Source organism: Sordaria macrospora, chromosome 7 (genome assembly GCF_033870435.1).
Source record: "Sordaria macrospora chromosome 7, complete sequence".
Classification (NCBI taxonomy): Eukaryota; Fungi; Ascomycota; class Sordariomycetes; order Sordariales; family Sordariaceae; genus Sordaria; species Sordaria macrospora.
Window position 1 is genome coordinate 3,529,668 of NC_089377.1, and position 19,798 is coordinate 3,549,465.

Genomic DNA, 19,798 nt, shown 5'->3' on the forward strand with positions numbered 1-19,798 from the left:
GTAGAAATCTTCATGTACCTCGTGAATAACAACGCCTGATAAATATGCAATACGATAGATGATACAAAATGCTGGCCTGCTTCATGAGCAGAGATGTGATAAATAATACAAGTGTTATACAGTCCATCCCCGTTGATCCTCGAGCTTTAGGTCCGTAGACTTCTGGTTTGAGGCCAGCCGACGAAGATCGTCCCGGTAGACATGACCAACGCATTGAGCACCACGTCAAAAAGACAAAGCAAGGCCGTGAGCCCGCGACATTCGTCTCTCTGTGCCCTGACAGGCGTTCTTTTCCATCTGTAGAAAAGGCGTCGCTCGCTAGCTGGAGGAGAAAGCGGCGTTTCTGCTCGCTATCTCAACTCTCCAGCTCAGTTGTACCTTGTCGTCCTCGCTTCTGGGCCCGCCGGGTCCGAACAAACTCCCTTCCCTAGCTTGTAGTCTGTAACCGGGCTGGTGCTAAATCTCCCTCCTTTTTCTCTTCTCTGTGTCTGCTCTTTTCTTTCTACCTTCCCATCTATTTTAACCCTCAACCAAGGTACCGAACACTCATTTCTCCCCCGTCCCCGTCCCAATCGCCCCTCCAACAGGTATACTAGGTACCGCAGTCGCCTTCGGCAGCCCTTGCGCCAGGGCGGCACTGACACTGGGTTTTGAGGAGGGTGTCGGTACGGGGGCGTCCATCTCATCTGTGACATCGCGCACACTCTGGAGCTTCTTGTACTCGGCCTCGAGCTCGCGCTGCATGTCGAAGTCGAGCTGGCGCTCGCGCTTGATTCGTTGTTGTTCCATGTCGCGGATTACGCCGGCGTGCATTGCCTATAACCCGGGAGAGTTAGTTGGGTTCTGGGTTCTGGGTGGGATGACACATGAGAAAGAACGGAGATAAATAGGAAAGACATACCTCCTTCTCAGATTTCTGCTGCCAATGCACAAAGAAGACGGTGCCGAGCGCAAAGGCGGAGGTGCCGAGGAGGGTGAGCTTGGAGGCGCGGGACATGGTTGTTGCTTTTTGTTGCTTTCTTTTTTTCAAGTTGCCGATTATAGCGGTATCATGAACATCAACAAACGGACAGAGAGAAAGGAATACGGAAGAAAGTAAACAACACCGGCGCAATGGATGGACGGACAGCAGTGATCAGATCAGACGAGGGAACGGCCTTCGAGAACGGCATGACGGAGACGGACGGGTAACTATTCTGCCGCTGCTCACCGACTGAATTTGGCGGAGGATTGGGGGAGCTGTCACAGCTGCCTGCGGGCGTGAAGAGGCGGCGGCAGGCAAAGGTGACATCACGGGCAGACCGCAGAGCATCAGCATGCCCCTGCCAACTGACGGGACCTCAAATTGTCCCGCTACAGCGGCTGCGGGCAGCCACTATAGCGCTGTGCCTAGCGGGGGAGGTACGACGCCAACCGCTAACCCACTTGACCTTGACCATCACCTCAATCGCATCGCATCACATCCTCGACATTGACACACGTCGACGACACTAGACCCTCACGAGCTAACGACCGACACGATACAAATCATTTTCTACACCTAACTATACGCGATACTCTTGGTAACCTACCCTAATCGCGATCACGATTGCGCCAGCTCGACAAATTCCGAAGCGATAGCACCGCTACCTCTAGCTTCGATTACCAACCTCGACCTCGACCTAGACACCTCGACCTCCTCTACACAGACAGCTATCACTATGGTTCGTTTCCTGTCGACATCGGCTTACATCGAGCTCCAAAGCGCAATCTACGGGCTAGGTGAAAGAAAGACAGCTAACGCGATGGTGGACATAGTCGGCCCAGAACTCGGCGGGTATCCAGACCCTTCTCGATGTACGTCCCTCACCAATCCTTCCCCACGAACCTCCCCCGCTCCATGCGAGATGCGACAGACTTGCGACTGCGGCTAGCTTGCTTGCCCGATTACCGAAGTTGGCTATGGATTTGGAGTTATCACGGTGTTACGGATTTCGAGAGAGGAGCAAGATGCTATGCGACGGGACGGATGGCTGACACTGGATAACACTACAGGCTGAGAGGGATGCTTCCAAGATTGTGCAGAAGGGTACGTCTTTCCCTCCTATATTTCGGAACAGTGGACTTGAATAATAACTAACTTGGACTATAGCCAGAGAGTGTACGTACCAATCCCAACTACCGAGTCCCCAGTCCAATTGCCCGATCTTTCGACGATACACCCTTCAATACACTGTGTTCGATATCACGAGGCCCTCCCTGTTGCCGGACGGAGACATCACAGACCACAACCTTGGTCTCTCAGGGGTCTAAGATGACGTTGAACTATGGCTAGCTAGGATGGAGTCAGAAGGCTAACACAACGAACTAAAACAGACCGCACAAAGCGCGTCCGCGAAGCGCGCGACGAGGCCAAGAAGGAGATAGAAGCGTACAAGGCAGAGAAGGAGGCTGAGTTCAAGAAGTTTGAGGCTGAGGTACGTACTGTCTTCTGTCCTCCTCTTCCCTTTCTGACCCCCTTCCTGTCCCGTTCACCACCTCTTCAACTCCATCCACGATACAACTAGTATTTCTCGATGCAACTTCTCCTCCCGGGAACGTGGATAAAGGACGTGGAAATACTGACAGTAAGCAACAAATAGCACACAAAAGGAAACAAGGCCGCCCAAGACGAAGCCGACGCCGAAGCTGAGACGCGCATTCGCGAGATCAAGGAGGCCGGCAACAAGAGCCGCGAGCAGGTGATTAAGGATTTGCTGCATGCTGTGTTCACTCCTGTTCCCGAGGCTATGGCTGCTCATTAAGTCGATACCGGTTGACTGAGGGAGTCGGGGTTGGAGTGAAGGTCGAAAGGGCCGCGGCTTTGGCGGCCGGATGGGCGTTTTTGTCATGAATGCATGTTGCTGGACGGAGCTCGTTAAGTTTGTTTCTTGTTATGACTATTGACTCCTACCGAACCTATCCTTTGTGGTTATTGTTGTGGCCTGTTCTATATTACAAGGTTCCGGCTAAGGAAGACCTGTTTGTGTTGTCTGTTTGTGACAATAAGGATCGTTGTGGTTCTCAGTGTAACCAAAGCGAGCACAGGAAGAAAGGTCTACGAGCCTAGAAAGAGAACAAACAAGGTAAATTTGGTAGAAACGGAGCCTAGCCTTGGCTCAATGGTATCTTATTTGGCTACTCAATCATTATCTTTTCTCCACGCTCAAAGCAGTCACAGCAGCCTTCTTGCATCCAGTCTCCCTTCTCCGTCGGAGACGATACTTACTACTCCAAAAACTCCAACAAAGCCTTCAACATCTCCCCCGTATCCCTTCCCTCCTCTGTCTCCCCATCCACACCATCCCTCTGCTCCTTCAACGTCTTCGCCAGCACCCCAAAGTCCTCATCCCGATCCTTCAACAACTCCCTAATCTTTGCCCGGCATCCAGTATCTTCAGCGATCAACCATGCCAATATCACGTCGATCGTCTGCAGACAGAACAATCCAACGTCTAACCTCCGAGAAAAGGCGTCGTCTTCGTCAAAATCTTCTGGGTTTGATGAGGCAGCCTCGGCTTTGAGCGCTTCGTCTACTTGGCTCACGCGAGCGGCGTAGTCCCGGCGGAGACGGATCAGTTTTGATGTCTTGGCGTAGTCCTTTTCTACGAACTTTGCTAGCAAGCGGATACGTTCCGCCCCTGTCGTCTCGTCTTCTGCTGCGGCACCAGCGGTAGTAGGGGAAGCAGCGGGTAAGTGCCGCAACATGGAAGCGAAGATACCGAGAAGATGTTCGGTGTCTTGTTTTGATATTTGCACCTTAGACTTCTTCTTGTCTTTGTCGGACTTGTCGCCTGACATGAATAGTGTGAATAACGTCTTGAGACCGCCGGCTTCGACGATCTTGAGACAGACTTCTGGCGAGAAAGAGGCCGCGTGGTCGAGGAGTCGTAGACATGCTGGCTTGGAGAGTTTGCCTTTGACGTCGGAAGAGGAGAGGATGAGTAAGCACAGTTCCACGCCTTCGGCTTCGACGAACTTGGTTTTGCCGAGCTGTTCGTCTACAAGGCATGTTAAGCACTCGAACAAGTTCTCCATGTATTCTTCCTCGAAGGAGCCGCGCTCGGGGTCGCGGCGGCGGTAGGGGGCAATGAGTGTGAGGAGGGTGTCGACGGCGTTGAGCTCGTCGGAAGCTAAGCGGCGGCGATTGGCGGGGGAGGACTGCACGAGGATGGCGAGGATCTCGGCCGCGTATTGCTTATTTTGTGATACGGTTGGGGCTTCGGATTTCTTGGCGCGGGAGAGAAGCCATTCGAGGAGCTCGGTGTGTTTGCCGATTTGGTCTGCTGTTTCGCGGCGCGAGCAGAGGTTTTCAATTATCGACAGGGCGTGGTAGACGCCTGTGCGGTCGGCTTCGTGTTGTTCGTCTAGGCGGGAGAAATTGCTGACGAGGAGACCGAGGAGGTCGGCTTCGAGGAGAGAATCGGTTAGAGCGGAGAATTGCTCGTCGGAGGCGGCGACGTCTTCGTCCGTTAGCTCGTTGATGATCTCGACGGCGTCAATGGCGATGTCGGTGTTTTCGTGAGCGAGGAGAGAGACGAGGCTGGAGACGCAGCCGAGGCGGGCAAAGTCGGCGTAGAGGTCCGGGTGCTCGGAGAGGATGGAGAGAGCCTTGATGGAAGCGTCGAGATCGGCTTCCGAGTCGATGAATTTCGAGGGATCGTCTTCGTGACGGGCGCGCAGCTCGGCGTTGCGGGTGATGCGCTTCTCGAAGTTCAGGGCGGTTTTCTTGAGCCACGAGAGGTCAATCTTGTCTGTTGTGAAGAGGTCATCGGCTGGGTTGGTGGTGTTGGTGTCCATGAAATCGAGAATTTCTTTTTCTTGGGCGGTTATGCCACCGCCAAAGAAGCGGCCTTCTTCATCGTCGCCGTGATCTTCGACTGGTGGTACTGAGGGGCCGTAGTCGCCTTCATCTTCTCCGTCTTCGGGAGGCGGTGCTGGGCCAGCTTCTGTGTCGTCTTCTTCTTCTTCTACCTGCGCGTGCCGGCTGCCGTTGGAGGAAAGTTTGGCGGACTTGTAGACTTCGTTTGGATCGCGAAGGGGCTCCGCCTTGCGTTTGCTGGGAACTCCGGCGTTCTGCAAGCATCGATGTTAGGTTTGCCGAGGATGAGGAGTCCAAAGGATATTACGTACTTTAAACAGCTCGTCGACATTCATCTTGATGGCCAATGGTTTGGTGTTTGTGTTGAACAGTCGAACAACCAACACGCCGATGATGATGCAGTTGGAGATGCGGTTGCTGTGTCGCGGCCGGCAACGCGGTCAGTGTTCTTTGGCTTTTTTGATTGGCTCAATCGAGCGAAACTCACGGTTGGCTCCACTCCCCCGGTTGGCTCCTCGTGGGGCGGCTGTCTCAGCGGACTCGCCCTGTTTGGCAGTGGGTCACGCCTTACCAACGGGCTGCAACAGTGAGGTGATCGCCAAACGGTTACGTGCTGGGTGGCGCAGCGAGACAACTCCTGACATCTCATCATCACGAGGCAGGAAACTACGAGTTATCTTGAGACTCATATTGTTTATAAGTGGATGTAATCCGCTTTCTTCTTGGATATCCAGTCATTTCCAAGCACCAAGTTGTCAAGGGCCATCCCACACCCTCGACTCCACTCACCTGGACTCTTTGTTTACTTTCCCCTGAACCGTGGTTGAAGCTATCACCAAGTCACAACCACCAAGATGCCACCAACACTTATCCTAGTCCGCCACGCTCAGGCCCTCCATAACGTCGACAATAAGTCTCCCTCTCGCCCTAAACTCTTAATGGCATTTCATACTAACTCCTACCACGAGATTATTCCATCCACGACCCCCCTCTCTCCGAGCTCGGCCAGACACAATGCCGCTCCCTCCGCAAGCACTTCTTCAAGACTGAGGTGCCCGATAAGTACCAAATCAGCCTCATCATCGTCTCCCCCATGCGCCGCACCATCGAAACGGCGCTCCTTTCCTTCGGCAACTACGCCAAGGAAAACAACATCCCCATTATTGCCAACGCCGGCTGGCAGGAGAACAGCGATAAGCCCTGCGACACGGGTTCATCCATCGAGGAGCTGTCCAAAGAGTTTCCCGAGGTCGACTTTTCACGAGTCGACCAAGTCTGGCCCGACAAGAGCCGCAAGTCAGAGAAGGCCAAGAAGTACTGGTACACCAAAGATGCGATTCTGCAAAGAGGAGAGGATGTGCTAAAGGAGATCGAGGCCAAGGTGTGGCCTGAGATGGAGGATGGCAGGGCTGTGATTGTAGTCAGCCATTCGGGCTTTTTGAGGTCGGGAGTCACCGGTTGGTGGTTTAACAATGGCGATTATCGGATATTTGAGATCGAGGAGAGAGAGGTCAAAGAGGGCAGGCCGTCGTTGAAGCAGATCACGGGTGTGAAGGGCGGCATGGGTGAGAGTTTCGAGACGCCGCCGGGTATTGGTGGGGATTTGCCTGAGGCGGCGGTTGGAGGGTTGAGTGTTGGTACACTGCCGTGAATGCATGGAATATGGAGGGATTGACACGAAAGTGGGAAGGGACGGCGGCAGAATTTTCTTTGAAGCTTGAGTGCAACATCATGGACGTACCGATGGCGCCTTGCCGCCTGGTGGAAACATACTGCGACTTTGGCCTGTGACGATTTTCCTTCCCTCTCTTTCCTCTTTTCATATCCGTCCCAATCCTCGCTAAATTCTGCTGTCTTCCTTGTCTTAGCAATGAATCTTTTGGTCACTTTCCCAAATCCCCCGTTGTCCTCTTCTGTGTTTGGCGTTGTCTATCCCTCACTACCCCGCATTCGCCCTGTTCAGCGCTCATGGACTCACGATTTGCTGCCTTTCCTCTTCATCGCAAGAGGGCCAGATCCGATCATGGCAGAACCCAAATTACCGATTCGCAAAGGAGCGAACATGACGAGGGCTAACGACCAGAACGATCACCAGCTGCACTGGATATTCTAGGGAGCCTTCGCGATCCCGTCCGGGGAGCTGGAGTAGCGGAATGCGGCGCAGTCACAGCGCTAGAGGTTACACTGCCATCAGTTGGTCAGCACCCGCTGGCAATCAGGTTGCCGCCCGACTCACATATATCGTAGACCCTCTTGAAGTGATCAGAAAGCTGACATGGAAAATTCTCCAGTGACTATCTCGAGTTGTCAAGCTTCGAAGTCAACTTCAACCCCTAAATCCTACGAGCAAACACCATGTCCATGGCTCAACTCAGCATCGAAGACTTCAAGCGCACCCTCGCGGCATTAGATAACCAGATATTTGCGTCGCTTCCAAATACTTTATGCCAAGTGTGCCACCCGATATTCCGGCGCCTACAGGAGATACTTGCCTCAACCGACAAGTCAGACTTTCATCCCGGAACCCGCGACTCGGCCGACAACATAAGACTTGTAACTATCGAGCATGTCTTTTCCAACTACCATGAGTGCGACTTCTGCTCACTCATCCTGCGTGTAATCCTGAAGGCCAAAGAGAGACATCTCTACAACGCCATGAGGCCAAGGTCATCGGTTGAGGACACGCTTATCTCCTTGGACGCAATCAGGGAGGCTTTAAGGTCATTGGGAAGCACCACTGTCTCCCCAACAAGTTCAACGGCGAACTCAATCTCATCGATATTGGACGACTTCGAGATCTTCGACCCTGAGGCCCTGATCCTCCAGGTCTCTGTCGACGCTGTTTGCGATTACGGCGCTTTATCCCTCTGGCTCCCCTTGAGTGACTCTGAAGATGTGGACGACAACGAATTTCAATTATTCCTGCACCCCGATGACTACCAAATACTCATGGCCGACACCCCAAACCCAGAGGCTACATTGATGATACCGCAGCCACTTGACCGGGAAACACGGGACATGGACTTGATAAAGCGCTGTCTCGAATACTGCCGCAAGAATCATGACAAGTGCAAACATCAACAGGCACCAAACCCCGAAACATTGCAAACCGCGCCCAGCAGGTTGATCGATGTGGTTGACATGAAGTTGGTACCTACTAAACCTGGCACAAACGGCCGTGTGAACCTTGGACAAGTCGAATACGTCGCTCTCAGTTATGTATGGGGAAGAGACCCGTTCTTCACCCTGCAAAGCACAAACCTCAGCACACTATGCCAGAAAGACGCATTCCAAAATCCCGCCATAACACTTCCACAGACCATCCTGGAAGCCATAGAGGTTACCAAGTTCTTAGGCTATAAGTACATCTGGATTGACAGCCTCTGCATCGAACAAGACTCGACTGAGGATACAATTACTCAGATAGGATCGATGCACGTTATCTATGCTCAGGCTAGCCTAACCATCGTCGCAGCCGTCGGAGACAGCGCACAACACTCTATCCTACACATAGACCCGGATCGGCTATTGAGCAAGTACCATACTGTTGGAAGCCTGCGCTTCTGCCTTGACAGACCCGAGTTCAAAGAAGTTGTAGCATCATCGACATGGGCAACACGGGGATGGACACTTCAAGAAGTAACGTGTTCTGACCGGTTCATCTTCTTTACACCGGAGAGGACGTACTTCAGCTGCGCCCTTGGCAACTGGAACGAAGACTTGCTTTTGGATGAAAGCATCCCTCCTGAGCAATATCAACACTACCTACGGGATGAAGACCCGAAAGGGTTGGGTTTGGACATGGGGCTTGGACTTGGACGGGATACCCAAGCTTCAGCAATTTACATCTCCATGGTTGAGAAGCTCTCGACAAGGAACTTCACACATGACAAAGACATCCTCAAGGCCTCACTGGGCATGTACACGATGTACATGGTAGATGGCCTTGGGATGGCGGTCGCTGGACTTCCGCTGTTTTATCTTGGAGCAGCTCTGATGTGGCAACCAAACGGTCTACTAAGGAGGCGACGTTGTGAAGGTGTTCCGTCTTGGTCTTGGGCTTCCTGGACAGGTCCTATTTATTATCCTCTTGGGCGGCTTGACGGCCTCGACATACAGCTCACCTTGGACTGGTTTGTTGACGAGTTCAAGGGCTGTCGATCTGGACAATTTTCCTATGCTGTACGAACATCACCAAGCTATATCCCCTACCTCCAAGTAGACGCAAGAATGGCCAGGGCTGCGCAAATTGCGTTCCGAGCTCCAGCAAAGGAGCCCGACCATCACTATTTTGGAGATGACCCCACATCGGTCTTGCGTCGGCGTATCGTCAATCCTGGAGATCGTTGGATGATGAATCTGTCCTTAGCCGAGAAGACAGTGCTGGCATTCGGCGGTACGATTTGCACATTTCCGGTGCGGTTCCGAGAACACGAAAATGCTATGCAAACGTCTAGTCATGTTCACTTCTGTTCTATTTTCTCTTCGCCTGAAGCAGCAGACAATATGGACAATGCTGAGCTTATTGGCGAAATGAGGGTTGACTCGGGGACGCTGGAGGCATTCTTCCCCGAAGAGTTCTCGACATCAGCCTCCAACATGGGCATTGCCACAAGCGTAGAGCTGCTTTCATTTGGCTGTCTGGACTTCTCACTTCAAAATGTTCAGCATGTTTTGTATTTGAACAGATACAGTCGGCGAGGCAACTTCTCCCCGGAGTTCCTGGCCGTGGTGGATGCTAATCCCGACATGGTACTCGTCATGTGGTTATTCCGACATCCCGGCTATTCCCATCTAGCCTCCCGGGTTGCTGTTGGATATGTTCTCCGGACCCGATGGAATCAGGCAGTGGAACAGCGTGGCCGGACTCGGGAATGGATTAGGCTTCATTGAGTTTGGGTATAGTACGACCACATAAGTGTTGTATGTCTTCTTCTTTGCTTCTTGCTACGTTGACTACCCCCGTCATTATTAAGCCATGTTTGGTCTGGCAGTAGCATTGGGGATGGAAGAGTTTCTCTTACTGCACTACTGCCGGAACAAACACGGCCTAAGGAACCCGTTACTAACGACAGGACGCTAGTTGAGAGAGTCATTTACCACTCTTCCGGCGGCCGCCATTTCTTGAACCGGGGTGTTACATGTGAGGAAGATTCGGGAGATGATCACCCCCGCCGTCGGTAAACTGAAGAGCAAGGCACGGTACCGTGGTAGCGGGAAGGATCATTAATTGTCGTGTTACCCGAAAATGGACAACTCTCCGCGCTGTCGAATAGGAACACTCCCTCTCTCACATCGAAGTTTCGCTGACTGGCGTACCTGCGCTGCCACACACCCAGGCAGTTAAGCGGTATCAGCTACCAGATGTTTGATTAGAGTGTCTCCCCATGTGGCAGAGTCGTCAGGAGCCAGTGGCAGAGTCGTCAGGAATCAGTGGCAGAGTCGTCAGGAACCAGAGGCAGAGTCGTCAGGAACCAGAGGCATACATATCTGGGCTTGACCCCGAAGTATTCCCTTCTCGCCTGGCCCATCTTCTCTGCGCATGTTATGCTAGTATGCCACAAGAGTTAAGCTTATGAGAGTCACGGCAACGATGCTGTCCATCTCTGACCTATTTACCCTCGGCCTGCTTGTGGTTCTAGGAACACTCGCAGAGGCTGACGCTGGCGCTTCTTCTTCCTCGCCCTCGGCATGGACCGGCTGGGGCGGAAACTGTCTCAACAACCGATGGCAACCAGAGTCAGCCCTTACGATCTCCAACATCGACACCCTCACATTGAAATGCAGCAAGACTTACCCCTTCGGCGTCAGCGCCACCCCCGTCATCGAGGGCAACATCGTCTACTACCCGACCTGGGACGGCGAAATGGTCGCCCTCGACTACACCACCTGCCAAGTGAAATGGTCCTTCAACGTTACCCAGCTCATCGTCGACTACGCCCCTCCGAACAGCTACCAAGTCCTCGCCTACCCCGTCTCCCGCACCTCTCCCCAGATCGACGGGAACATCATCCACTTCGGCACGCAACGCTTCGCTCTGGTGGTCGCTATGGACAAGCGCACCGGCGCCGTCTTAGACACCTACCAAGTCAACCCGCACCCCTTAGCCGTCATCACCCAATCCCCAACCTTCCACAACGGCATCCTCTTCGTCGGCACCGGCTCCTACGAGGAACCCGCGCCCCTGCGCTTCCCAGGCTACAAATGCTGCACCTTCATCGGCAACTTTGTCGCCCTCACCTTCTCCCGCCAAACGCGCAAGTTCCGGCTGAAATGGGACCTGCCCACCCTCCCCTCCGGCACGGCCTGGTCCGGCGCTGGCGTATGGGGATCCCAGCCTTCCATCGACGAGAAGCGCAACCAGGTCTTTTTCGGCACGGGAAACGTCTACTCTTTTCCGCAAGAGTTCGCGCACTGCGCTAATGAGACGAGCGAGTGTATGCCTAGGGGCGTCAACCAGGAGGCTATTATCGCTGTGAACATTGCTTCGGGAAAAGAGAACTGGGTGAGGAGGATAACAAAGATGGACGCCTGGAACGGGGCTTGTGTCGCTACTCCCATCGACAAAGAGAACTGCGCGCAGGATCCGCCGGGGACAGATGGTGATTTCGGTATGGCGCCGGGGTTTGTTTCTGCGAAAACGTCAGGACTGAAAGAGGATATAGTGGTTGTGGGACAGAAAAATGCCAATCTGTATGCGCTGTCAGCGGAAAAGGGAGAGATGGTGTGGCAGGTTAATACCAGTCCTGATTTACAGGGCGGGGGGATATCCTGGGGCTTGGCGGTGGATGATGAAGCTGTTTACTATAACTTGCCGTATGGATTGGGCGGGTTTGGGTTTAACGAGTCGACGGCGTTTTATGGCGCGGTTGGGGTGAAGGATGGGAAGAAGTTGTGGGAGAAGAGGGTGGATGAGAGCGGGACAAATTCGATTGCATTGACGGCGCCTACTGTTTTGGGATGTGGGCGGCAGGAGCGGGGAGGACGAGGGAGAAATGGAAGCGGAAAAGGAGAGGGGAAGGGGAAGGGTAGAGAGGATGATGATGGTCTGGTACTCTTCCCCAGAACTGGTGTGATGGATGAGCAAGGAGCGTATTTTTATAGTCAGGGCGCGTTGGTGTTTGTGGAGAAACGAACAGGAAGAGTCGTGAAGGAGTTGGCGCTGGATACCAATTTCAATGGAGGGATTGCGGTGCAAGGACGGTATGTGATGTTTGGGACGGGGTATCGTAATGGCCAGAATTATTTGGGAAATGGGACTTTGCATGTTTACAGGGTGTAGTTTCCTCGACGTGGCTTGTTCGGAGAACCGGAATTGGTGTTTTGCTATCCCGGCGATCGCACCTTCTTTCTCGTTGTTGGGCCGCTGCAAAGGCAAGAAGTGTTCGATCTCCTTTCGTCTTCGCAGCTGTGGTTCGTGCTTTCCGCTGGTGCTTTGGACGCGGAGATGAATGTTTTGGTGGTGAACGAATGTGTTGAGGTTGTTGATGGCGAGGGCGACGGGAAGAGAGGAAGATGGTGCAATGGAGGGCGATGGAGGTAGAGGAAGGCAACTTCTCCCGATGGATATTGGCCCGTTTGTCTTGGGGCGGGAAGGGTACTAGGTACTTTGAGGTAGGTACCTCTATTGCCAATGTACCCGCAGTAGGCACATATCCGGAAGTACACCTTCCTTTCCGTCCGTGTGGCGGCACAGGCGCAAGAGATAAGATAACCACAAGCTCCATTGCGTCCTCCCAACGTCGATGTGGAAAGAGCAACCCGACTTGATTTTCCATCGTCGAGTCTCTAGGAGGTACTGGCCTGACACTCATTCTTCCCTTTTCAACCAGGCCATCGATCAACCGTTTTCCCACATCCGAGAAAATTTTGTTTTCAATCCATTGATTCCCGTTCATAATGTGCTCGGTCCGAATCCCGACGCAGTCCGGCATCCGACAGACATGGCCTTTCCCCATTTCCTTTTTCACGCTTTTCCATCCAATAACATCTTTCAACGGGATTGAAATGGCCAGTTGCATCGTCTCCTTCCTGCCAGCCACTACACGCACTGTCGCACACGCTGCATCACCTGTCGAGGTTTCCGAGAGTCCATTAAGAGCATCAGACAAACGACTGAAATAAGGGTTCCGATTCCAGGCTCAACTCCTTCATCGTCACTGGCTGATCTTTGTAAATCTAGCTGCGACAAAGGCCAATTTTCTTCGTCGCTCACAGCTTTGGTAGCCTCATTCTCGCACATGTAAGACCGACACACCGTCGTTGCATCAAGGGAGTGTGTACTGACGAAGTATCCAACACACCAAGGCTCTTATCAAAGCCGAACTCCAAAGTGATGAAGATATGACCGCACTAGTCAAGACCACCTACGGTATCTTCTTTCTGCCTACTCCTCACAAAGCTCTCTTGGTTGAAGACATTGCGAGCATTCTCAACAAGCTTGACCCGAATCACCCGCGATTGGACCTTGTCGAGCAATTGAGATGCAACTCCCCGGCCCTGGAAGGTCAGCTTACGGATTTCAAGAACGTCTACCACACATACGAATACAAAATTGTCAGCTTCTTCGAGACTCAACAAACGCGGGTATTAAAATGGGTAAGTAAACAGCCTTTGGCATATCCGGTTGGGAGGGGTCGTGTACTAAGCATCACAAGCGGCACATAGTCTATGCATACTCCTATCCATTTACGATTGCCTGCATGGCTAACAAATCTCTTTCACATTCTAGGACGAAACGTCCCAAAGCGACAAAAGGACTGGCGATTTCATGTTGTCTGTCAAAAGGGACTCTGCTCTGCTACAGTTGCCCGACATAATGGAGCCAAAGGTTCCAGTCGACGCCGATCACTCGGACAAAGCTAAGTTCGGCACAAAATACGACAGCCCTGCGTTACTTGCAGAAGTTTAAGGCAAACTCAATGGCAGTGGTATCCAGGCGGTTTAAATATGGTCCTACACAAGACAGTTAGTTTGGCGCCCGAGAATGATCCACTTACGAATGTATGCTAAGAATATAACATCGTGTTAGTCCGAGAGGCCTGCTTGTTATCTTTGATGTTCGACGGCCTCGATAGCCGCCAAACGAGCATAGAGCTTGCTTACTCTACAACTGGTGACTGGCTGTTCAATACCGAGGAGTATACCCGATGGAAATCTCAGCGGGGTCTTGAGGAATCCAACGGAGTGTTTTGGATCAAAGGAAAACCAGGCGCCGGCAAATCAACAATCATGAAGCATATGTTTCTTCATCTCAAAAAAAGCGGGAGATACTTGACAGCGGAGCATTTTTTCAACGCCCGCGGAAGCGCGCATGAGAAGTCGCTTTTGGGCATGCTTCAATCCTTGGTCTATCATTTGCTCAAGTTGGACGGCAGCAAATCACTCTGGGCGCCCTTTCGCGAGATCTACGACGCAAAGCGTAGATTGAATGGGGGAGGGAGCTTCAAGTGGACACAAAATGATCTGAAAGACTTCCTACTCCAGCATCTTCCCACATGCAAGCCATCCAAGCCCATATTGATTCTTGTTGACGCTCTGGACGAGTGCGACGAGAGGGAAGTCCAAAAAATGGTCGAATTTCTGGAAAATCTTAGCCATAAGGCTCGACATGGAAGTGCGTCGCTGAAGCTCAGGCTTAGGATTGGTCTCTCCAGCCGCCATTACCCGGAAATCAGCATGCAGCGCCGAATCGACTTGATCCTCGATAACTTGCCAGGACACAATGAGGACATTACGGCGTATATCAACGACAAGCTCAATACGGATGACTACGGAATAAGCCATAGCGTCATCGCACGGTCGTTGGGTATCTTCATGTGGGTCGTGCTTGTGGTCAGGCTGTTGAACGAGACATATGATTGCGGCGACGTGCAGCGAATGCGCGAAGAGCTCAAGACGACTCCGACAGGCCTTGAGGAGCTATTCGAGCGGATTCTTATCAAAGGCAACCAATATATTGACGCAACGGTGCTCACTCTGCAGTGGGTTTTGTTTTGTAAGGACGGCCCGCCAAGCGCTCGGGAGCTCTATTTTGCCGTCATATCCGGAGTGAAACCAGAGTCATTGAGCAACTTGATTCACAACGGGATAAGCGACGACATCCATAAGAGGATCAGGGACTGGTAAAGAGGGCTTGTTGAGATAGGTGTAAACAACTTCACATGTGGCGCCAACCATCGTCCACATGCACGGTTCATTCACCAGTCCGTTAGCGATTTTCTCTTGCGGAATGGTAGACTTGGAAAGCTTTCTCCAGCACTATCAGGAATCCAGTTGGAGCCTCCCATGACAGGCTCAAGGACTGCTGCGCAAAATTTCTTTTATGTCCGGAACCAACTTTTTGAACAGTTTTGCCTCGAGGACAGTGCATTGAGCGACATGGCTTCCCGTCTTAACACCTTACACGTGCTCTCCTACTATGCGAAACGTAAGATGGGCAATAACCTATGGCCCTTGGTTGTTGAATCGGAATCAAAAACAAGTCTCGCCTACTCTCTCGTGCTTCATGGATCCCTCAACTTGAAAACGCTTTTTGAAGCCCTTCTCAGTAGTGCCAAAGATCCTAGTCTTAATCTGCAAGGTGGATTCTTCGACACACCCCTTCAAGCAGCTTCAACTCGAGGACTGTATGAGATTACTAGGGCACTCATGGATAAGGGTGCCCAAATTGACCTGCAAGGAGGAACATACGGGACTGCCTTACAAGCTGCTATTGCTCAGAAACACAGGATGGTTGCCGATTTCCTGCTTGAAAAAGGCGCAAATGTCAACGTTCAGGGGGGAGTCTATGGAAATGCGCTCCAGGCGGCAGTAGTTGTTCAAGACGAAGGGATGGTTACCAAACTGTTGTCGCTTGGGGCCGACGTCAGCGCCCAAGGTGGCAAGTATGGTACATCACTTCAATCAGCCATTGCTAGCTGGGAAAAGTCTCACCAAATTGTTTTTCTGTTACTCAAATCCCATGCTGACCCAAACCTAACGGGAGGACTATATGGGGAAGTGCTCTGCAAGCGGCAATGGCTTGTGAGTACTATGGCGATGTGAATATACTACTCCGTCAACGCGCCGATGTCAATGTCCAAGGAGGCCTCGTTGGCAATATTCTACACATTGCCTCGGAGAGGGCAAAACACAACGTGGTAAAGAAAGTACTACGGTTGGGAACTAATGTTAATATTCGGGGAAGACATTGCTCATTTATCCACTTGCGCAACGAGATAGAAAGATGGTGTGATAACGAATGGGCCGAGGACTTTGATCTTAAGATCATTGGGTTGTCTGGGGAATGTATTTCCAGGGATGCGGTCACCCGCGGAAACCGCGACTTCTACCACGCTGGCCCTTTACCAGTGCGCGTGGTCGACGAAACTCCGCTGCATTGCGCAGCTTGGAGCCGGGATACGAACATCGTCAAGTTCTTAGTTGAACAAGGGGCAGACGTGAATGCCACCAGCGGTATCCTCAGAACCACATTGCCTTTTGAAGGGTTGTTAGTCTCGTCATCGGTGTCTCTCTCCATTGTCACTGGACTGACACCACTTCATTGTGCCATCATGTCTAAAGATCTTGCAATGGTCAAGGTTCTCATTGACGCAGGTGCAGATGTCACAACACGGAACGCGCGTGGAGAAACGGCACTTCTCATAGCATCACGCATTGGCTGTGATGACATCGTACGGCTTCTCTTAGCACACAAATCCAACATCCCGGATAGGGATGTGCTTGGGACTACAGCGATTATTTCTGCAGCCTGTAGTTGCCACTTAAACGTAGTCAAGCTGTTGGTGGAGAGAGGAGCCGATGTCAATGCACAAGATATTTTCGGAAGAACCGCAATCTACGAAGCCGCCTATTACGGCTGGAGGAAAATCCTTGCATTCCTCTTGACCAGAGTAACCTCAAGGTTGAATCTTAATGCCAAAGCCGGTCTGGAAGCAACCAAGGTACAATTCTTCGTGACAGATATAAACGTTCTTAATGTCAAGTCAGGGTCGTACCGTGCTTCGTTCAGGCTTGACTCGTCAGCACTCCGTATCCGACGGCTTTGCATGGATGGTGGGATAATGTATTTGGAAGTTCCCACGGATTGCTCTCGCATTTGTATCTGCGACTTTGAAATCTCGGGCGGTTCGCTTCACGCTATATCCACTCGTGGAAGCGAAAAAGGGGGGATGGACTTTTGTGCCATCGGCTCCAGGCAGGGCTTCCCACCGGAACCACAATTCACCCACAATGTGGATTCGCAAAAGGAGAAAAGGTGCTCTGGGAGTATTACGGACCTCGTTGAAGTGGGAATTTAGATTAAGTGCTATGGAAAGCCATGGGGTAGGCTTGGAGACTGGATTTGGATGATTCCGAGGTCGACATGGAAGAAAATTCTCATCGCGGTCACTCCGATCATGACAGTCATTTTGATCACGACGGAGGACTCACTCCGGCCCAAATCACGTTTCGGAAAGGTTTCAGACCTCTACACGAGTACGACCAATACTTTCGGCATTCAACCCTAGTTTCCAAGGTTGACATAGAATTTGTCATTCGGTATTACATGAGTAAACCTACCCGCACCCCATAAAACCTTAGGCGAAGCCCATGGGTTTTAGACAAGGCGCAATTATAAGCTAAAATTACAAATCAAGAATAGGGAGAAAAATCGTGAAATCTCGCACGCAGTCGTTTGACCGAAAACTTTGTACCGAAGCGGACGATATGGGAAAGTGGGAAGCCAGGAAACCACCGCTTCAGGGTGACCACGGCCCTTTGTCATATGCGGAAGGGATGTATATGGGAGGCTTTGTGCCAGTAGCTTTGGTAGCGGCTGAATGAGAAGTAGTGGTGTCATCTCTAGTGTTTCTCTCCTTCAACCTCTCCGCACCCCTGAAGAAAGTCCACCCCAAGCCCTCAAGTTGCCATCGCGGCGTGGGCACGCCGCTCAGAAGGCGCTTCCGGGGACATTCACGTGCCCCATTTTTGATACACTCGCAGGTAGTTTGGTTGTGGTAGGTGTAACAAATCGTTGATGGCGGCACCTCCTTGTCCACGCAAACCAGCCCAACTTCGTCCAGGAAATCCATCGGAATTTCATAGCCATGGACGCACATGTCCTTGATTAAGCCCCTCAGCTTCCATAGCGGCTGCATCATCAGATCCAGCTTGTTCTCCGCCGGCGTTTGGTCCAACCTACCCTGAATTCCGCTCCACGTACCAGGTCCAACGTAAATCTTTTCCGTAACACGGTTAAATCCCGCTTGCAACGTGACGATGTTGTCATCCATTGAAGCGTGTGGGCTCGAGAATTGTAGATGCAGCGATACACTTGGTTGCCGTCGCTTCTCTTGTTCTTCCGGACTCGCGTCCGTCGGCGTCAGAAGAAGAAGACTAACGGCGGAGTCCACTGCCTGGGCAAGGTGACCCATTGCCTCCTCATCAGTGGTGTCCTCATATGGAGTAACGATGCTGAATTTTATATCTGTGATGTATCTTGCCGCCCGAGCGGTGATAGGACCGAGAGGACCTGGAGGCCGTGCCGTGTTGCGGGTGACAACGCGGGGTCGTACGTTGCGGGTCAGGACGCGGGTCCAGGATGTCCAACGTGTGTCGAGGTCCCTTGCTTCGATGTTGATCGGCGTGAAGGGATAGCTAGACAGGTGGAAGATGAAGGTGTTGCCGCCGTAGAACCTAGCGTAGATGAGATCTTGGAAGGTCTTGTTGATGCATGCGAGGGCCATGTGGGCAGAACCTCCCTGGATCGCTGTCTTGCTCCTTTTTGCAATCTCTTTTTCTTCGTCACCTTCCCCATCTGGGAAGTCCATCTCGTCCGTATCCTCACATGCATCAACCTCCTCTTTGTCGAGTCGTTCATCAAGTTTATCGAGTTCCTTTGGCGTCCAGATAGGCACCATCTGATGAACGACGTAGCGGATTGATCGAAACTCTGAGTGGACATCTCTCATCTCGGCCATGAAGAAGTTGTATGTACAACCGGTCGGTACAAGATACTCGATGATCATCTCAAGCACTTCGACGGGCAGCTTGTCGAGCATGCCTCTGCCGCCCGGGCACGGATTGAAGGTGGCGTTCGGTACATCAATCATGTCCAGATCCGCTGCGCATATGCTATCTTCATGGCCGAGGGGGTATGCCTGCATCACATAGTCCTGAGGAAGCGACAGCGGTTCAGGCGGCGAGCCCTGGCTGCGTAGGGGCATGCGCCAATTCCAACTTTGCCAAGGCCTCTCAGGGAAACCCCAAGCGGGCTTCCGGAGTTTGCGATCTCGTACCCAACGACCGCGAAAGACACCCTCCATCTGGAGACCGGAAATCTGGTTGTGGTCTTCCATTAACTCGGCAAAAAACGAGGGTAGCCAGATATCGTCGTGGTCCCTGTAACTGGTTATCATGTACTCATTGGGACCCAACTCCTGCTGTCAGGCAGGATTTTCACAGAGATATCTTCCTTGGAGTCCCCATGGTGTTGTGCGAACTTGTTCAAGATTGTAGACAGGCCCAGGGGACCGGTCAGACTCGGGCGCCAACTGGGCAGGCAGGTCGGCTGCATCCCAAATATGCGGAGTTGCCCAGGGTGTCCGCCGCAGCACTTCTCGCGGTGAAAGGCGCAGAGTTCTTTTGATGCGTGCCATCTTGGGAGTTGTGGTTGAATGTATACCTACACAGGATGTGGGAGTTTTGAGAAGGATAGAAGAGAAAGAAGGTGCAGGAAAATAAGAAGAGGAGGCCAAGACAACGGCGCTTTTGCTCGGTGGTCCGTGATTGGGTAATTGCCATACAGCTGAATCTCCCGGGGTGTTAGCGACCGAGGCAACTTCGGTTCCAGGTTGTTAAGGGCGTGCGGCTTCAATTCGGTACCCATAAAGTCTGCTGGACACAGTCCTCTCTACCACAGTACACTTGGCCAGGAGTGGTTGGATACAGGCTTTGGAAAATTGGAGAAATCAA

The 19,798-nt window shown here is 52.2% G+C and overlaps 8 protein-coding genes across 8 annotated transcripts; 5 read left to right on the forward strand and 3 right to left on the reverse strand.

Annotated features, from left to right (window-relative positions):
• Positions 1-18: 18 nt before the first annotated feature.
• SMAC4_08678 (uncharacterized protein) lies at positions 19-997 on the reverse strand (the record flags this gene model as incomplete). The annotated part of the gene is made up of 2 exons (XM_003347355.2): positions 19-816; positions 902-997. The coding sequence occupies 2 exons, from the start codon at positions 995-997 to the stop codon at positions 547-549; spliced, it is 366 nt and encodes a 121-aa protein (XP_003347403.1). The 3' UTR covers positions 19-546.
• Positions 998-1,113: 116 nt separating this feature from the next.
• Positions 1,114-3,180, forward strand: SMAC4_08677 (uncharacterized protein; the record flags this gene model as incomplete). The annotated part of the gene is made up of 6 exons (XM_003347354.2): positions 1,114-1,187; positions 1,598-1,703; positions 1,798-1,836; positions 2,035-2,068; positions 2,356-2,456; positions 2,622-3,180. 6 exons carry the CDS (start codon positions 1,114-1,116, stop codon positions 2,781-2,783), a joined length of 516 nt encoding a protein of 171 aa, XP_003347402.1. The 3' UTR covers positions 2,784-3,180.
• A 28-nt stretch (positions 3,181-3,208) lies between these two features.
• Positions 3,209-5,295, reverse strand: SMAC4_08676 (uncharacterized protein). Its single transcript, XM_003347353.2, has 2 exons — positions 5,152-5,295; positions 3,209-5,094 (listed from the first exon to the last, which is right to left on the reverse strand). The coding sequence occupies exons 1-2, from the start codon at positions 5,173-5,175 to the stop codon at positions 3,247-3,249; spliced, it is 1,872 nt and encodes a 623-aa protein (XP_003347401.1). The 5' UTR covers positions 5,176-5,295; the 3' UTR covers positions 3,209-3,246.
• A 174-nt stretch (positions 5,296-5,469) lies between these two features.
• On the forward strand, positions 5,470-6,717 carry SMAC4_08675 (uncharacterized protein). The gene is made up of 2 exons (XM_066090836.1): positions 5,470-5,764; positions 5,809-6,717. The coding sequence occupies exons 1-2, from the start codon at positions 5,695-5,697 to the stop codon at positions 6,489-6,491; spliced, it is 753 nt and encodes a 250-aa protein (XP_065947841.1). The 5' UTR covers positions 5,470-5,694; the 3' UTR covers positions 6,492-6,717.
• Positions 6,718-7,195: 478 nt separating this feature from the next.
• On the forward strand, positions 7,196-9,733 carry SMAC4_08674 (uncharacterized protein; the record flags this gene model as incomplete). The annotated part of the gene is made up of 1 exon (XM_003347351.1): positions 7,196-9,733. One exon carries the CDS (start codon positions 7,196-7,198, stop codon positions 9,731-9,733), a length of 2,538 nt encoding a protein of 845 aa, XP_003347399.1.
• Positions 9,734-10,433: 700 nt separating this feature from the next.
• SMAC4_08673 (uncharacterized protein) lies at positions 10,434-12,122 on the forward strand (the record flags this gene model as incomplete). Its single annotated transcript, XM_003347350.2, has 1 exon — positions 10,434-12,122. One exon carries the CDS (start codon positions 10,434-10,436, stop codon positions 12,120-12,122), a length of 1,689 nt encoding a protein of 562 aa, XP_003347398.2.
• A 605-nt stretch (positions 12,123-12,727) lies between these two features.
• On the forward strand, positions 12,728-15,116 carry SMAC4_08672 (uncharacterized protein). The gene is made up of 2 exons (XM_066090835.1): positions 12,728-13,438; positions 13,572-15,116. Exon 2 carries the CDS (start codon positions 13,898-13,900, stop codon positions 14,966-14,968), a length of 1,071 nt encoding a protein of 356 aa, XP_065947842.1. The 5' UTR covers positions 12,728-13,438; positions 13,572-13,897; the 3' UTR covers positions 14,969-15,116.
• Positions 15,117-17,371: 2,255 nt separating this feature from the next.
• On the reverse strand, positions 17,372-19,506 carry SMAC4_08671 (uncharacterized protein). Its single transcript, XM_003347347.2, has 2 exons — positions 19,327-19,506; positions 17,372-19,266 (listed from the first exon to the last, which is right to left on the reverse strand). The coding sequence occupies exons 1-2, from the start codon at positions 19,480-19,482 to the stop codon at positions 17,584-17,586; spliced, it is 1,839 nt and encodes a 612-aa protein (XP_003347395.1). The 5' UTR covers positions 19,483-19,506; the 3' UTR covers positions 17,372-17,583.
• Between the last annotated feature and the right edge of the window lie 292 nt (positions 19,507-19,798).